The sequence below is a fragment of the Camellia sinensis genome, chromosome 9 (genome assembly GCF_055761805.1).
Source record: "Camellia sinensis isolate YWXY chromosome 9, ASM5576180v1, whole genome shotgun sequence".
Classification (NCBI taxonomy): Eukaryota; Viridiplantae; Streptophyta; class Magnoliopsida; order Ericales; family Theaceae; genus Camellia; species Camellia sinensis.
Genome location: NC_138969.1, coordinates 36,722,252 through 36,738,891, shown reverse-complemented (window position 1 = coordinate 36,738,891; position 16,640 = coordinate 36,722,252). Strand labels below are relative to the sequence as shown.

General features: G+C 35.4%; 2 protein-coding genes across 2 annotated transcripts; one reads left to right on the top strand and one right to left on the bottom strand.

Annotated features, from left to right (window-relative positions):
- The first annotated feature begins 820 nt into the window (after window positions 1-820).
- LOC114290618 (protein INCREASED PETAL GROWTH ANISOTROPY 1) lies at window positions 821-6,090 on the top strand. Its single transcript, XM_028234556.2, has 6 exons — window positions 821-2,178; window positions 2,923-3,054; window positions 3,178-3,359; window positions 3,475-3,586; window positions 4,683-4,817; window positions 5,148-6,090. Exons 1-6 carry the CDS (start codon window positions 1,135-1,137, stop codon window positions 5,274-5,276), a joined length of 1,734 nt encoding a protein of 577 aa, XP_028090357.2. The 5' UTR covers window positions 821-1,134; the 3' UTR covers window positions 5,277-6,090.
- Window positions 5,903-15,379, bottom strand: LOC114290619 (protein trichome birefringence-like 38). The gene is made up of 5 exons (XM_028234557.2): window positions 14,888-15,379; window positions 12,992-13,163; window positions 7,041-7,216; window positions 6,659-6,817; window positions 5,903-6,478 (listed from the first exon to the last, which is right to left on the bottom strand). Exons 1-5 carry the CDS (start codon window positions 15,187-15,189, stop codon window positions 6,187-6,189), a joined length of 1,101 nt encoding a protein of 366 aa, XP_028090358.1. The 5' UTR covers window positions 15,190-15,379; the 3' UTR covers window positions 5,903-6,186.
- Window positions 15,380-16,640: the final 1,261 nt, after the last annotated feature.

Below are 16,640 nucleotides of genomic sequence, written 5' to 3'. Positions count from 1 at the left end.
AATCATTACATTCTTTCTCTTACAAAAAAATCAAAAAAATCAAAAACCCTTCCAAAATCTGACTTTTTAGCCCAAAACTAAAATAGCCAAAAAAACCAAAAAATAAAAAAGTCAACCCACTTTCCAAACCATACCAAGAATCCTAAACTCTCATAAAATTAACTTTTGTTTAAAATAAAGAAGTTGTTTAGGGTTAAGCTAGATAAGCCACTTCTTTTTTTGAAATTTTTTTTATAAATTTTTTCAAAATTATGTCAACATTTTATTTTTCAGGTTCGTGACAAATCTAAGAAGTAGAAAAGAAATAACTTTTTTTTAAAAAAAAGCCAAAAAAATCCACTATTTTTGGTTTTTTTTGTTTGTTTGTCTTTTTTGATTTTTTTTGAAAATTTAAAATTTGTCTTTTCGTCTTATCAAGATAAATTTAGAAATCTAAATTTTTTTAAAAAATTTAAAAAATAACTAAAGCTTGAAATTAAAGAAAAAAACTACAAAAATAAGTAAAAAAATGTCACATTAGCTACCATATGATATAAAAAATATATTATTATATTAGAATATGAGTTTTTATGAAAATGAGTTATATATTAAAAAAAATGTCTTTTTCAATCTAATTTTAGACATAAATTAATTTTCAGAGTAAATTTAAAAAATTAAATAATAAAGGACCAAAGTGATTTTTTTTTGTAAAAATATGAAAAAATAGTCAAACATAAAGATGATACAGTGTAATTTATGTTTAACTATTTTTTCAATGTTTAATTTCTCTCATTACAAAAATCTAAAATAGAAATAGTCACAAACTTGGGGACTAGTGTGCAATTTAGCTACAATATTTTTTGAAACTGGAGAATCTCCAAAGAGAGTGTAGACCGTTCCTCGTCACCCGAGCCCTCCCTTTGGCCATTCTCTCTCTCTCTCTCTCTCTCTCTCTCTCTCTCTCTCCTCATACACACTCCAATCCAAATCCAATCAGTTGTCTCAGACCACTCTCACAGATATACCGAAAACGACTTCTTTCGAGCCTTCACACACTCTCTCTCTCTCTCTCTCTCTCTCTCTACTGTAAACAACTACTACAAAGAAAAACACACACAGAAAAAAACGGAGAGGTGATCTGGGTTTCAAGCAACAATGGTTGCTGGGAAGGTAAAAGTAGCAATGGGTCTTCAAAAATCTCCAGCAAATCCCAAACCAAACTCATCCCCAAAACAACCACCACCACCACCATTGCCTTCACCACCTAGTTCCACCAAGGCTCCACACAAGAGCGCCGTCTTCTCACGCTCCTTCGGCGTCTACTTCCCACGCGCCTCCGCCCAGGTCCAGCCTCGTCCGCCGGATGTGACGGAGCTCCTCCGCCTTGTCGAAGAGTTACGCGAACGAGAGTCTCTGTTGAAGACTGAACTCCTCGAATTCAAACTCCTCAAAGAGTCCGTATCCATTTTGCCAATCCTTGAAAGCGAGATCGCTTCTAAAGATGCTGAGATTGATCGGAATGCGAGGAAGATCGAGTGTTTGGAGGTTGAGAACGAGAGGTTGAGGCAAGATTTGGAGCTTCTTCATATGAAAACATTGGAGGAAAAGAGAGAATACGAAAGGAGATTCAAAGCAATGGAAGCTGAGATTGTAGAGTTATCGTCGTCGTCGCAGAGGTTCCAGGGGCTGATTGATGTGTCTGTGAAGTCGAATCTGATTAAGAACGTGAAAAGAGGAGTGAAAGCTCATGACAATGGCGTCAATTTTGAAAACCCTAGCAAAAACAATGAGGTTGTGGAGATTAACAGAGATGAGATTGTTGAAATCGATCGACCTAGACATTCTCGCTCTAACTCAGATGAAATCGCCGAGTCTTCTTCTACATTCAGATCTCGAGCACCTAGGGTTCCGAAGCCTCCTCCGAGACCTTCATCTTCTTCATCGACATCGGTTCCTCCGCCTCCGCCGCCGTCGACGAAGACAGCACCACCGCCTCCGCCGCCGCCGCCGATGCCGGCGAAGGGCATGAAGGCATTTCCGGCGAAGGTGAGGAGAGTTCCGGAGGTGGTGGAGTTCTACCACTCGTTGATGCGGAGGGACTCGCGGCGGGAACCAGGCGGTGGCGCCGCCGATGCGCCGGCGGCGAACACCCGCGACATGATTGGAGAAATCGAGAACCGGTCAGCTTACTTGCTAGCCGTAAGTTGGTCAACCTTTTTGATTTATTTGCGTAATTGCCACTGTCTTTAATATGACAAGTGTCAGTGAAAAGTGACCACTCTACAGTGGTCCCCCTATACCATACGTTCCTTGCAACATAAGACAAGCCCTAGATTCGAAATGATAATACGAAGAAAAAAAAAATGGTTGTAAATTTGATGTACCCACATGGCAATTTTGACAACCATCAACCGTGTTCAAAATACAAAAAAAATGGCAATTTTGACATTTCATATAATTAAAGGTCAAGTATAATTTTTAGGTCATTTTATGTTGGTGATTGAAAGAAAACCTTATAATAAAATGAATTTTTAATTTTTTCAATTTAAATTATATTTTTAGTTTAAACCATCGGTTTATTTTTGTTAGATAAAATCAATTAAAAAATAATATTTTAGTTATTAAATTAAAAAAAAAAATTAAATATTTTATGTACATAATTGAGTTTAATGTCTAATATATATATATATATATATTTATTTTGCTAAGTGAAAATAGGTAATTGGTTTAGATTGAAAATAAATTAAAAGGTTAGTGAATAAATTGATAAAATTAAAAACTCACCTTTATAACTATAAAGGTATGTCAAATTCTGATATTTTATTTATTTTTATTTTTTTTGTAATTTCTTCAAGAATTTAATTGTAGTCTTTGTACTTTGGTTGTAAATAACAGTAAATTTAGCTTCTGATAATTCTTTGTTTGATTACATGTTAATTGCAGATTAAGACAGATGTAGAAACACAGGGTGATTTCATTAGGTTTTTGATCAAAGAAGTTGAGAATGCTGCATTCACGCACATTGAAGATGTTGTGCCATTTGTTAAATGGCTTGATGACGAGCTCTCTTACTTGGTACATTAACACACACACAAAAAAAAAAAACCCATTAATTATTTTAATTTTTTTGAGCTCACCTAATCTAGAATTCTGCATATATAGTTGTTTATGGCTTTGGTTAATTATTTGCTTGTTCAGGTTGATGAAAGGGCAGTTCTGAAACACTTTGTTTGGCCTGAGAAGAAGGCTGATGCCTTGCGCGAAGCTGCATTTGGATATAGTGATCTCAAGAAACTTGAATCCGAGTCATCATCATTTTGTGATGATCCCCGGCAGCCTTGTGTTTCTGCTCTCAAGAAAATGCAGGCCTTGTTTGAAAAGTAGGAAACCTTGTTAATTTTAAATATTTGATGAAATTTGAGATTATAGATTGTAATCCCAAATGTGTTCATTTTGTATGTACTACCTAATTTATAATTGATATGATTAATACAGATTAGAGCATGGCATTTACAATCTCTCACGAGTAAGAGAATCAGCTACTAAGCGATATAATGTGTTTCATATTCCAACAAATTGGATGCTTGATACCGGATATGTAAGTCAGGTAATTATTTTCCTTCCTCAAATGTTGTTTCTTATATAAGCCCTGATTCATATATCCTCTACATATTTGATTGGCAGGTGTGAAATTTGCTGACTTATTTCTTATGAAGGATAATTTCAATGTGAAATTGTTCACTCCTCTTTATTTTTGGGAACATGGATTGGCAAGTGTCAACTTGTTCACTCATTCCTTATCGGGGATAATTACAAATATACCCATCATGGTTTATATTTTAGTTTTCAAGAATTTAGTAGAGTACATTTCAGGTGGTCCCGATATTGATTCATAACTTGTTAGTCTTGAGGAGACAATGAAAATTTTATTGACAAGAAGTCTGCTAAGCATATTATACTATGCCAAGAAAATAGTGGCTGGTTACTATATGACAAAAGAATGGAAAGTTGTTTAGCCTCATCTATGCCCACGCCTGCATGCGCACATGTGAAAGTTCCCAGATCTCTAAATTGTAGTTGCTTGTCATTGTTTGTTTTCGATTTTTTAGTCAAGAAAAGCATAAGATTGCCCCTTTTCCCGTTCTTTTTGTTAATAAATTTTTTCTTACCATTATAAAATAGAATAAGATTCTCTACCATTCATTCTTTTAATGGTGTTGACCTTAAAATACTTCAACATTGATAATGAATAATAATAATAAAAAAAAAAAGAGTACTGGACAAACACACAGAGAGAGAGAGAGAGAGAGAGAGAGAGAGAGAGCTTCTTACCTATTCCATCATTGTATAATATCGGCTATGGATTAGAACACTAAACACCACGGTGTACTGGAACAATATTTTTGCTTAAGAGAAATTAGCATTGATAATGAATTTTTCTCCCAGCGATTGACATGAGCATATTGGACAGTCAAAATTAATGGGTCCATAGTTTATAGGTCCCTTGAATTTCTAATGCTTTTTAATTCTCATCCAACCATCCACCAAATTTATTTGCTCTGGGATGATATGTGGTTTTTGCTTTAATTTAGGTCGGAAAGTGAACTTAATTTGTAGGTACATGACATTATTGAGGTCCTTGTATCCTTAATATTCAAGCTGTATGTATCTTCTGTGCATTAATAGGACTTGTATCCTTGCAGATCAAGCTGGCTTCTGTGAAATTAGCCATGAAGTACATGAAGAGAGTATCTGCGGAACTTGAAATAGGTGGTGGTGGTGGTGGTGAAGAAGAGCTGATAGTGCAAGCTGTAAGGTTTGCCTTCCGAGTTCATCAGGTACTTTTCGCATACCAATGTTTCATTTGGTAAAGGTTTACAATTTACTTCTTTTTGTTTACAAAAAAACATTAAACATGTTTATGTTTATCTTTGGTAAAATAAAATTAAAAATAGAAGTGTGGTCAGAGGTATGGGTGGCCTGCTGTGGCGGTGGCAGTGGCCCATGGCAGTTGGGGAAAGTGGGGAAGGTGGGGAAGGGATGAAGGAATGAAAACTAGTTTAAAAAACAAATGAAATCAACTTTTTGATGTGGAATTTTAAATTTTTGTAAACTGTTTACATTTTTGTGGATACAAAAATAGATACCAAATAAGTTTTTGTTTTCAGTTTGCTGGTGGATTTGATGCGGAAACAATGAAAGCATTCCAAGAGCTGAGGGAGAAAGCAAGAACTTGCCATATACAGTGCCAAAACCAGCAACGACAGAAATACATATGCAGTTCTGCAACTTGCTAATATCTGTAGCAAACTCGGCATCAGGAATCACTGCCAGTTTTTTTTGTTGTAAAGAAGTTTACACACCATATGTTTGTGAATACAATGGCAGCCGCCATCTCGCATTCACTTTTATTTATAATCATATTAACAAGAAAATGCCCACTTTTCCTTGCTCACCATTTCCATATCCAAAAACAAAAAAAAACAAAAAAAAAAAAAAACAAAAAAAACAAAAAATGTGAAACGTACTAAGAGAAAGATGAAAAATACAATTTGGGTCTTTTTTTTTTTTTTTTCTCCCCTGGTGTGTCTGTGTCATTTGTAGTTGGTTTTCAGTGGTTTACAAGCTTTGGTGTTGGTAAGAAAGGCTTGTAATTGAAGATTTCTATTAGGCAAGAAGTCTTTTTAAAAGCATGTTGTTGCTGACAAAAAACCCGTTCATTTGTGTATGAAAATAGTACGGAAATTATAGAAAACTTTCTTGAAAACAGTTTGGGAAACAAGTTTTTTATATTAATTTTTGCTTGTGTTGTTTTTGAGAACAGAAAACTAAAACGAAATTGATAACAATGCCAAGCAATACCAAGTGTGTTTTAGTTCTTGAAATCCAAAATTTGGGCCTAGCTGAATCTAGTAGACAAAAATATTCAAATGGGCTTTAGAAATAAAAGTTCTCAAAATGACTTACAAATTGCAATCTTGACTAACCCCTCTCATACAGAGTTCCCAAATAGCAAATGATTTTGCATTTGCGTTTCTATACATATATCCATACACATTTTTCCAATCGCATCATTTTTATCCATAAAAAAAAAAAACAAAAAAAAAATAATGAGTACTTTACAATTGATTCTTTCCCACTTTATTGTGTACACCATCTGAAGTGAAGAAATGACACTAACTGCTTTTTTCAAGCCTTCAAAAAATTTCACATAATAAGAGCAGCGTAGAAGAGCTGGTTCCAAGTATCAGGCACACCGGCGAGGCACCAGTGGCTGCAGTCAGTGCCAGAGTGGCCACCGCTGTAAGCCGACGGGTGAGCATCTTTTCTCAGCTGTGAGAGTCTTGTGATGTCTAGCAGATACACCGGTTTCGTCATTGAACTCAACACTTTGTTCACTACACTGGTAGCTGGAGGTAAGCCTGACGGGTACGTCGACCCGGTTAGGGGTTGTTGCTCTCCGTAGCAGTTCTTTGATCCCGAACTCCATTCTTTTCCCCTGTTTTTCATTGAGAATATGCATATTGTTTGTTAATTTCTTAATGCATGATCCATTTCAATTCAAAACAAGTTCGGGTTGACAGTGAAGATTGAGCAATTCTCAACACAATTCGGACTAGACCTAGACGAGTTCTTAACTTGACCGAACCAAATTTAAATAAGCTGAAAAATAACTTACTGATAATGGGTGGGAGAAATCCCCTGGAAGAAGACTTTGGTTTTGGAAGGATCAATGTTTTGGTCCACCCATGTGGCCCAAGTTGTCAACCCTTTCCCAAATGCCGTCAGACGGTCCATATCTTTTGATATTGTGGACCCATCTTGGATATAGTCCCATCTGCAATCATCAACAAAAAATTACACACAAAAGATGACAAACAAATATAGTGAAAATTCCATATTTGTGAGAGTGGCAAATAAACTTAAGAATCTTTGAAAGAGCAATGGTTTGGCAATGTGTGAAGAAATTGATTTGAAATATGAAAAGTAAATTTATTTTTAAGTGTGATTTGTTTCAAAAGACGAGGGTATGACAATAAGAATAGAGATGAGATGCGTACGGTTGAGAATTTCCAGTGTGGGTCCACCAATGCCACGTGTTGAAAATCAGGACGTCCATTCCTAACCATGCACTGCCAGCTTGAATAGAGTCGAGTTTGAGAACACGACCAACATCTTGTCGAACAATATCTACCAAAAATGTGGTATGATATAGGAACAATGTTACTCCATAGTCCTGCACATAAAGGAATTGTTCGTCTTATCGCTAATTAAAAAAGCATATGCTATCAATCAATATTCTTATCGAAGTCAAGAACAAAGTGTGTAGTGTAATCTCTTATGTTGTCTATTAACATTAAAGCTTGCCAATGATTCACGGGCTTGTTTAATTGGGAGGGATTACAATGTGCACTTGTATATTTTGTACGAAAAGTTATACTTATGAAAGTTACGATTTTTGTGATTGAAAATTATAAATCCTGATCGTAATTTCTTGACCTTAAACTATCCTTGATCGCTAACATCCACTGCCCTCTTTTTGAACCCAGCCCAACCCTTTATCTTGCTGCCATTACCCCTTTCACCTTTCTTTTCCCAACTACCCTAGGAGCCCTAGTTCCTTCCCTGTTATGACTTGGTAATGGCGATTAGAATTAAGGTTACAGATAAAGAGAGAGAGGAGTTGATGGTGGAGAGTGGGAGGGGGTTTGCCCGTGAGGGATAGTGTTTGCATGAGAGTTCGTGACGGGGTTTTCATGGTGAAGGGAGTCGTTGCAGAGGTGGTTCACTGTGGTGGGTATCTACTAACGGTTTGTAAAACTGAATACCATTTTAGAATTTTGTCTAGAAAAAGTGATTTTAGTAAGGATAAAATGCACTATGTGTGTATTAACTGAACATTTTTTATGTGTAGAAGTAACCCCTCCCATTAATTTGACACGGTTGTTTGTCTTCTATTCTTCAAAATTTTACCAAAACAAGAGGAAAAAAAGATAGTTGCCTCTAAAGTACTACGGGTAATTTATGCAAATTGTTAAAAACCACCTCACCTACTCCACTAAACCTTCACCCACTTAAACCTACTCCACTAAACCTAACCCACTACACCACTACCACCTCACTTACTCCACTAAACCTAACCCACTACACCACTACCACCTCCACTTCACCTACTCCTTACCTACTACACACTCACCCTCTTCTATATATAGGAATCATGAATCATTGTAATAGATATCAATATATCAATCAATAATAATACATACAATTTATTCTCTCTCTTTCTCTATACATTATTTCTTACATGGTATCAGAGCTGGTTTAAAACCTAGTATTTTCGCTTCCCCGGCGGGCGGCAACCTCACCTTAGCCGCCCGCCGGACCTCAACCTATTCCGCTGATAAAATCAACAAAGATTTGTGCAACTGTAGTCATGTGTGAGGCTGATGGAGAAGAATTCTTCACCTCATATGACGAGACAGTCTGGAACTGGAAACACTGCAACATTCTGCTCTGGAATTCTGCAGCAGCTAGATTATAGCTTGGTTGAGTGCCAAGCTTTGGTTCTTCCACCCACTTTTGAACTTGCCCAGCAAAGTGTGAAGGTTCATGCTTGTGTTGGAGGGACTAGTGTGCGCGAAGATCAGCGCATTCTCTCCAATGGGGTTCATGTTGTTGTTGGTACTCCTGGTCGTGTGTTTGACATGTTGCGGAGACAATCACTTCGCCCTGTTTACATCAAAATGTTTGTCTTGGATGAAGCTGATGAAATGCTGTCACGAGGTTTTTAAAAATCAGATCTATGATATTTTCCAGTTGCTGCCACCCAAAATCCAGGTTGGGGTGTTCTCAGTTGCTGCCACCCAAAATCCAGGTTGGGGTGTTCTCTGCCACAATGCCACCAGAGGCTCTTGAAATCACCAGGAAATTCATGAATAAGCCTGGAAAGAGAAAAAGCTCATGCTAGGATTTGCGAAGTGATTCGCTGCAGGAATTTTGGCTTTGGATGAAACCCTTACCATACTCCACTCATTCTCTCCAACTGTTCTAACTTTTTATTTTTATTATTATTATTATTATATCAAATAATCAATGCACTCATGTTCCCCACTAACAGTGTCCACTTTTGACCCAAACCATTTTCAATCCATCATTTCTCCTTCACCTTTTGCACCCCACTCACCGACTCTCTCTCCACTTTATCACATGGGTTTGTCCCTCTCTCTCCTCCATTTGATTTCAAAAATCACTTATTTTTATTTATTTTTTCCAAGTCACTTTTCCTCTTTTTTAAATACCCCACTTTATTTTGAAACAATCGCACTGATGTTTTTCATATAATCCATCTATAAATATTTTTTATCTATTTTCTTTCTCCCTTGTTTTCTTTCATTTTATTTTTATTTTTTCAACAAAACACTCCAAAAAAAAAAAAAAAAAAAAAAAAAAAAACAACATTTTACAAACTTGTCATTTCTTCATGCCGGGGATCAACCCCGATCAGCATTTTACACCATAAAAAAAAAAATAAAAAAAAAATAAAAAAAAAAATAAAAAAAAAAAACACAAAACAAAACAAAACAAAACACAACCAACACAAATCGGAACAGTGGGATTTTTCTTCTCGCCTATTCTGCCGGTCTTTTCTTCTTGCCACCGTCTTGGGCGGCCCTTGCCGGTGTTGCCTCCGTGTTTCCCACTCCACTGGGTATGATCACTACTCCCTGCTCCTCCACTGCAGCATATGGCGGCCCTCCAAATCGGAACATAAAACTGGCCTTCCGCTTCAGCTCCTTGTTTTCCGTCTTTAGCACACTTATCTCTGCTCGCGCATCCTTATACATGCGTTGGAGCAGAGCCAGCTGGGAGTTTAATTGTTGCACCTCATTTGTCCTACTCTGCAGCCGGTGCGACAAGTTTGTGACCGCCGTCATGGACTCCACACATGCCTTCAAAGTATACTGATTAGCCTCCACATCCGTTTGCACTGCCATTTTTTGCTCCACCGACTGCATCGGAAAGTTCAACGGAGCAAACCCAGTGGTGTTTGGTTGAGGTTCACGGGACACCGCACCAGTTCTCTCTCCTGTGGCCTCGTTGAGATCGGGAAAGAGAGTGAGCAGCCCACGGGAAGACGAGGCCATTTTCTGGGCAACAGAGTGTTACAGAATATCTCTCACAACAGAGTGTTACAGACTATCTTTCTCAGCAAAACGAAGAATTTTTCAGAGGTTTCTCTCAGTTCTTCTGTCTCAGTTTCTGCCTCCTCCGCTTCGGTTTATAAAGACCATGACACAGAGGCAGCCACGCGCATCGCGCGCCACTCGACGCTCGCCGACAACCTGGCACGCCTTTTCATGGCACGCCTTTTGATGACTCGGGCACGCCTTTTGATGGCACGCCTTTTGAGGGTGCGGGCACACCTTTTGAGGGTGCAGCTTTCTACAACGGTCCAACATGACCCTATAAACTGTCCCGACATTAATTCCGGTTAGCTCCTTTATGGGTCCGACAAGACTCTGTAAACTGTCCCGACATAGATTCCGGTTAGTTTCTACAAGGGTCCGACAAGACTCTGTAAACTGTCCCGACATTGATTCCGGTTAGCTCCTTTATGGGTCCGACAAGACTCTGTAAACTGTCCCGACATTGATTCCGGTTAGTTTCTACAAGGGTCCGACAAGACTCTGTAAACTGTCCCGACATTGATTCCGGTTAGTTTCTACAAGGGTCCAGCAAGACTCCGTAAACTGTCACCACAACTGTCACAACATTGTCTGCTACAACGGTCCGACATGACCCCATAAACTGTCTTCTACATCGGTCTGACACCGCCATCCAGTGTTCTCTACACCGTTATGACACCACCATACAGTGTCCTCTACATGGTTATGACACCCCCATACAGTGTCCTCTACAACGTTATGACACCACCATCCAGTGTCTTCACCAATGGTCTGACACGACCATACAGTGTCTCTTATCCTCTTTTATTTTTATGTATTTTCTTATTTTGTTACTCTCTCCAAACTCAAGTTGGTTAGTTCCTATCCCCCTTGAGTTTGCGGGGGGCTGTTAAAAACCACCTCACCTACTCCACTAAACCTTCACCCACTTAAACCTACTCCACTAAACCTAACCCACTACACCACTACCACCTCACTTACTCCACTAAACCTAACCCACTACACCACTACCACCTCCACTTCACCTACTCCTTACCTACTACACACTCACCCTCTTCTATATATAGGAATCATGAATCATTGTAATAGATATCAATATATCAATCAATAATAATACATACAATTTATTCTCTCTCTTTCTCTATACATTATTTCTTACACAAATAATCCTTACAGTTTACACGATGTGTTAATTTGGTACATATTATTTTAATTTATTAGATTTTGACCCTTAATTTAACGAATTGTGTTATATTAATCTAATAAATAACGGCCGTTAGGTTTGGTGGACGGAAACTCAAATAATGTATCAATTTGGTCTTTGTAGTTTACACGATGTGTCAGTTTGGTCTCTATCAAAATCGAGCAAATTAAATAAATAAGGATCAAATTGACACACTATGTAAACTACAAAGACCAAATTGACACATCGTTTGAGTTTCCGTCCACCAAATCCAACGACTGTTATTTATTGGATCAATATGAGACAATCCGTTAAATTAAGAGCCAAAATCGAGCAAACTAAAATAATAAAGATTAAATTGACACATCGTATAAACTGCAGAAATCATTTACATAATTTACCAAGTACTATTAGACAAGCTCATGATGATACATTACCATAGCATTAGTAACTGACATGTTTAGTTGAATTCATTTAAGGGTATAAATCCGGCCCAAGTCAGGCCTCGTGGGTTCCTACGGAAATTCAAGCCGGACAGTATCGGCCCACGGGCCAAAAAAATTAGACACAGACCCTAACCTAAGTCCAGGGGTATTTGGACCTTGGACAGGCGTAACCTTTTTTTTTTTTTTTATAAAAAATTTTTATCAAAATTTTATTATTTTTCACTAAAAAGACATTGGGCCTCGAGCTGGGCCTTAAGTGGGCCTTCAACAAGCCGATGGGTTGGGCCATGATCCGGGCTTCAAAATGATAGTCCAGGCCCAGGAGCTCAGGATGGGCTTGGGCTCGGGAACAAACGGGTCTAAACGGGTCGGGTCCACCCCGGGTTGCAGACGGACTTTGTGCTACGCACGGGCCGCTGGTTATTTTTACACTCCTAAATTATTCATTATATAAACATAATAATGATAATTAATTGATAAATAACTTTAATACATAAATATAGTTATTACTATAACATTAGTAATTTTAGTTTAAAATAAATTGCATTTTGCCTCTCAAATTATCACTCAAAAAACTAACTCATGTTCTTTCAATTATATCAATTTTATACTTAAATTATTTAATTTTGGATCAATTTCTTTCCGCCGTTAGCTGCCATCTATAATCAAATGGAATTTGTTGACGTGGTACTAAACTTTCATTTAAAATTGTATTTTATCCCAAACTATATCAATTAGAACTCCAAACTTAATTTATTCAAGAGTCTAATTGACATTTTGGAATAGTTTGGAAGGTAAAATGAAATTTCAAATAAAATTTAAGTCCATATTAAAAACTTCTATTTAGTTATAGATGGCAATTAACGGTGAAGATAAAATTGATTCAAAATTAAATAATTTAAATATAAAATTTATATTATTAAAAAAATAAGAGTTAAATTAATTTTTCAGTGATAATTTAAGAGACAAAATAATATTTCCTCATTAGTTTATTGTGGTCATGTCACAACCAAGAAAGTTCAAGTTGTAATTTAAAACAAAGCCAAAAAATAAAAAATAAAAAATACTGAACTGGTTTCAAGAAAAGAAGAAAATAGTGGTGGAAAGAAAACATGCATAACAGAGAATTCTAAAAAAGAAACATACAGGCAAGAAAACACTTATTAAAAAAGGAAAAGCTAAAAGCTAAAACTGACCTCAAAGATGACAGAAGACAACAAGTCTTTCCTGGCGAAGGCGGTTTTGGCATTTGGCACCGACGCGTGAATCAAACAGGACAACGATTCCCACTGGTTCAGACTCAGTGAGTCACCCACAAACATTATCTTCTTCCCTCCCCACCTCCTCAAAAAATCCACTCCATCAAACCTACACCAACATATATATACTCACAAATATTTAATTTAGCTTATCTATTTGTAATTACATGTAACATAGAGTTGGGGCACACAATCTGTCCACAATATTTAAAAAATGCAAAAGAATTTTTTTCACAAAAAATAGTAAAACGTTTCATTAAAATATAATAGTTATAATACTGCATTTATTCCGATAAAGTATGAGCTCGATTCAAGATTGATAGAGTCCTACATAGTTCAGATAAAATATAAACTCGATTCAAGATCAATAGTCTTACATTAGGCGGAGTTAAAACTTTTGTCTACGAGGGTCAAATCAAAATTTTTTTTTTCAAACTATAGATAAAAGACAATTAATAGGAAAAATAAGTTCTATTTCCTATAATAATTCTCAATTTCAAAACTTTAGTAAGTTAATATTGATAAAATAAGTTCTAAAACAACACAACAAAATGAAAATTTTCAAAAGTAATGGGGCCCCAAAAAGTCCTTTAATAGGAAAAAAATTATCTAAGTAAGTTTGGTGCACAATATGTCTCTCTATTAAATAACACTTATTTTTCGGATTTTGTAATTATTTTGTCCCCCCTACTGGATAGGCATACAAGTAGCATGAAATTCTCAAAAATGTCTTCTTTTATTTAAAACACTCAATCATTTGATCATATTTTAATAGTTTTACATTTTAAAATTCTCCTATCATCCAACAATTACAAATAATTTTTTTTTTTGAATGAATAGACAATTGCAAATAATTGAACACACGAAAACATACAAATTTCTTGACAAGAGAATCCTTGCCCCCCTTAACAAGTTGAATGCTGCAGCAATAAAATTGAGCCTTTCTTTTTTTTTTTTTTTTTTTTTTTGAGTCATCTAGGGCTTGGCCATGCTTTTTCTGGCCTGGCCTAGCCCAATCCAATGAGCCCGATCGAGGCCCAATCAACACTCAACGTCATCTACAAACTATTTTAGTTAAAAAAAAAATTAAAAGTCAAGCTTGTCCCAGGCTCGAAGCCCAACTATCCCTAGGCCTGCGCTTGAGCATGGGTTTAGATTTTTGGGAACTAGGTTGACCTGATCTGATTTTTTGTTGGAGCCCGAACAGGCCTAAGGTCGTTTAGGCTGGGCCACTTTTAAATCCCTATCTCTAAAATATATAATTTAGCTTTGTGTTATGTCCATTTTAAGAAGGGTAAATGGTTCGGTTCGATTGATATTGAGAGTAACTTCAGCACCAAACCAATCCTTTTGGTTTTGTTGGTTAAGGAATTCATATGCTACCATTTGTTTTTATCGATTTTGTTAATATGATGTAGAAGAGAAATTGATTGAAATTTTAAATGGTTTTATAAAAAAATTTAGAACTTCTCTCCATAATTTTTGTCATATACTGTATTATAACAGTCAATTCGGTTTGTATTAATATAAAAAAATTTAAAACTGAAACAAACCATTTAATAAATCAATCAAAAATTGACTTTCGGTCAGTTTCAATCAATTTGGTTCCATCAATTTTTCTTACGTCCCTTTTAACTTTGAAGTGCTAACCAAAACTAGCAAGCCATTTTGAATGAAATATGCAGTACAAGCCTTAATTGAATCCTACACAGATTCATTTTATTCATTTGACACTTCGAATCAAATACCTACCTAAAAACTCTATTTTGATTATTTCTCATATATATATGAGCATGAGAGAGAGAGAGAGAGAGAGAGAGAGAGAGAACCAACCTGGGTACATCACAAGAATCAGGCTTCCAAGAATATCTGAGGTACTGAGTATCAGGGCGGCCATACTTTTGACAATCAAACTCAGGATCAATGAAGGGACAACTTGAAGATTCATAGAGTGGGTATGAAGAATCAACAACCCATTTTCCTAGAAACAAATTACAACCACTCAAAACCTTTCTACTTCTCAATCTGCTCACATTGTAAACTTGCTCTGTTTTTGCCTCTTGAATAAACAGAGACACCAAAAACAGAGCTACGAGAAACAAAGTTAACAGAGCTTGGTTGTACCAATAACCCATCTCGAATTTCGATGCACGAAAGGTGAAGATAAAGACAGTAGTGAACCGAAGGTGCTGAAGAATCCGTGAGCTAGCTTGTATACATATATATATATATATATAGAGAGAGAGAGAGAGAGAGATTCTTTGGTGGAGGTTCACATGGTTTGTGCTACAATGTTAGTGTGGGTCCCCCAAAATTGTGAAATCTACACTCCCATTTAATTATTTATTTGATAAAAAATTTGATATTTTTAACATTATACTCCCACCATTTCAAAATAATAACCCTTTTTTTTATTTATTGAGAATTTAACTTTTTTTAATAATATAATTATTATTAATTTTTCAAAACTATTTGGTAGTATATTTTTTAAAAAATATTAATTATAATAATTATACATTTTATATTATTAATGAATTTAAAAAAAATAAAATAATAAATTAATATTTTTTTAATTTTTAAAAAGTGATTAATATTTTAAAATAATAAAAAATTAACATTTTAGGACGGCGGGAGTATAGGTTTTATGTGGGGTGGTTTTGTTTTTCATTGCTTGTTTTCTAGGAAAATCAAAATCCACTATTAAAAAATATATATACACACACTACTGTTTGATTGGTTTGCACGTGAATAATTTTGAGTAAATTACAGATACATTCTTGAATTTTGTTTAAAGTATAAATTATTTTTTATAGTTTAAAAAATTATAAATATTCTCTTATTAAAAAAATTTATTTAACACAACTAACTAAAAAGTAAAATTTATAATTACTCTCCTATACAATAATAAAATTACTTAAATTTTTAATTGAAACATATTTCTAATATCATTAGAAATTATTAATTAATTTGAAGATTTATTGATAAAAAAATGATTTGTTATGAAATTAGAAATCTCAGAAGGGTAGAATGTAATTTTCAAAGCTACAAGGATAATTTGTATTTTAATCAAACGTTAAGGTATGTATTTATAATTTACCCAATAATTTTATACTTGTGAATTTAATTTTCAATTTTGGAATTTTTAACCACATTGTTTTTAGGCAATTGAATAATTTTATTTAATAATGAGATAGGACAAATAGAGAGTTTGTCCTATCATATTGCATCGTGTTTAATTAGTTAAATCAAATCTAATTTAATTTAATTTGCTAATAGATTGTATTTAAAAGAATTAATATGAACACGAATTAAACTCATTAATTGACAAATCGATTTATTGAGTTCACTCTAGTCTGATAATTTTAATACGGATCGGATGTAATTTTGGTGTGATTCATTTTTTCCTCACTCTCTTTATTTCATTTTCTTCTCGGGTTTGAAAACTCTCACTGTGGCCTTATTATTTTAACTCAATCCCATTTGTTTTTACCTGGTTTGTTTTTGTTATGCAAAGAGCTCTTACAAAACTCATATAAAACACAAAAGATTCTATGGGCAATTACACAAAAGAAGAATTCTACCAATA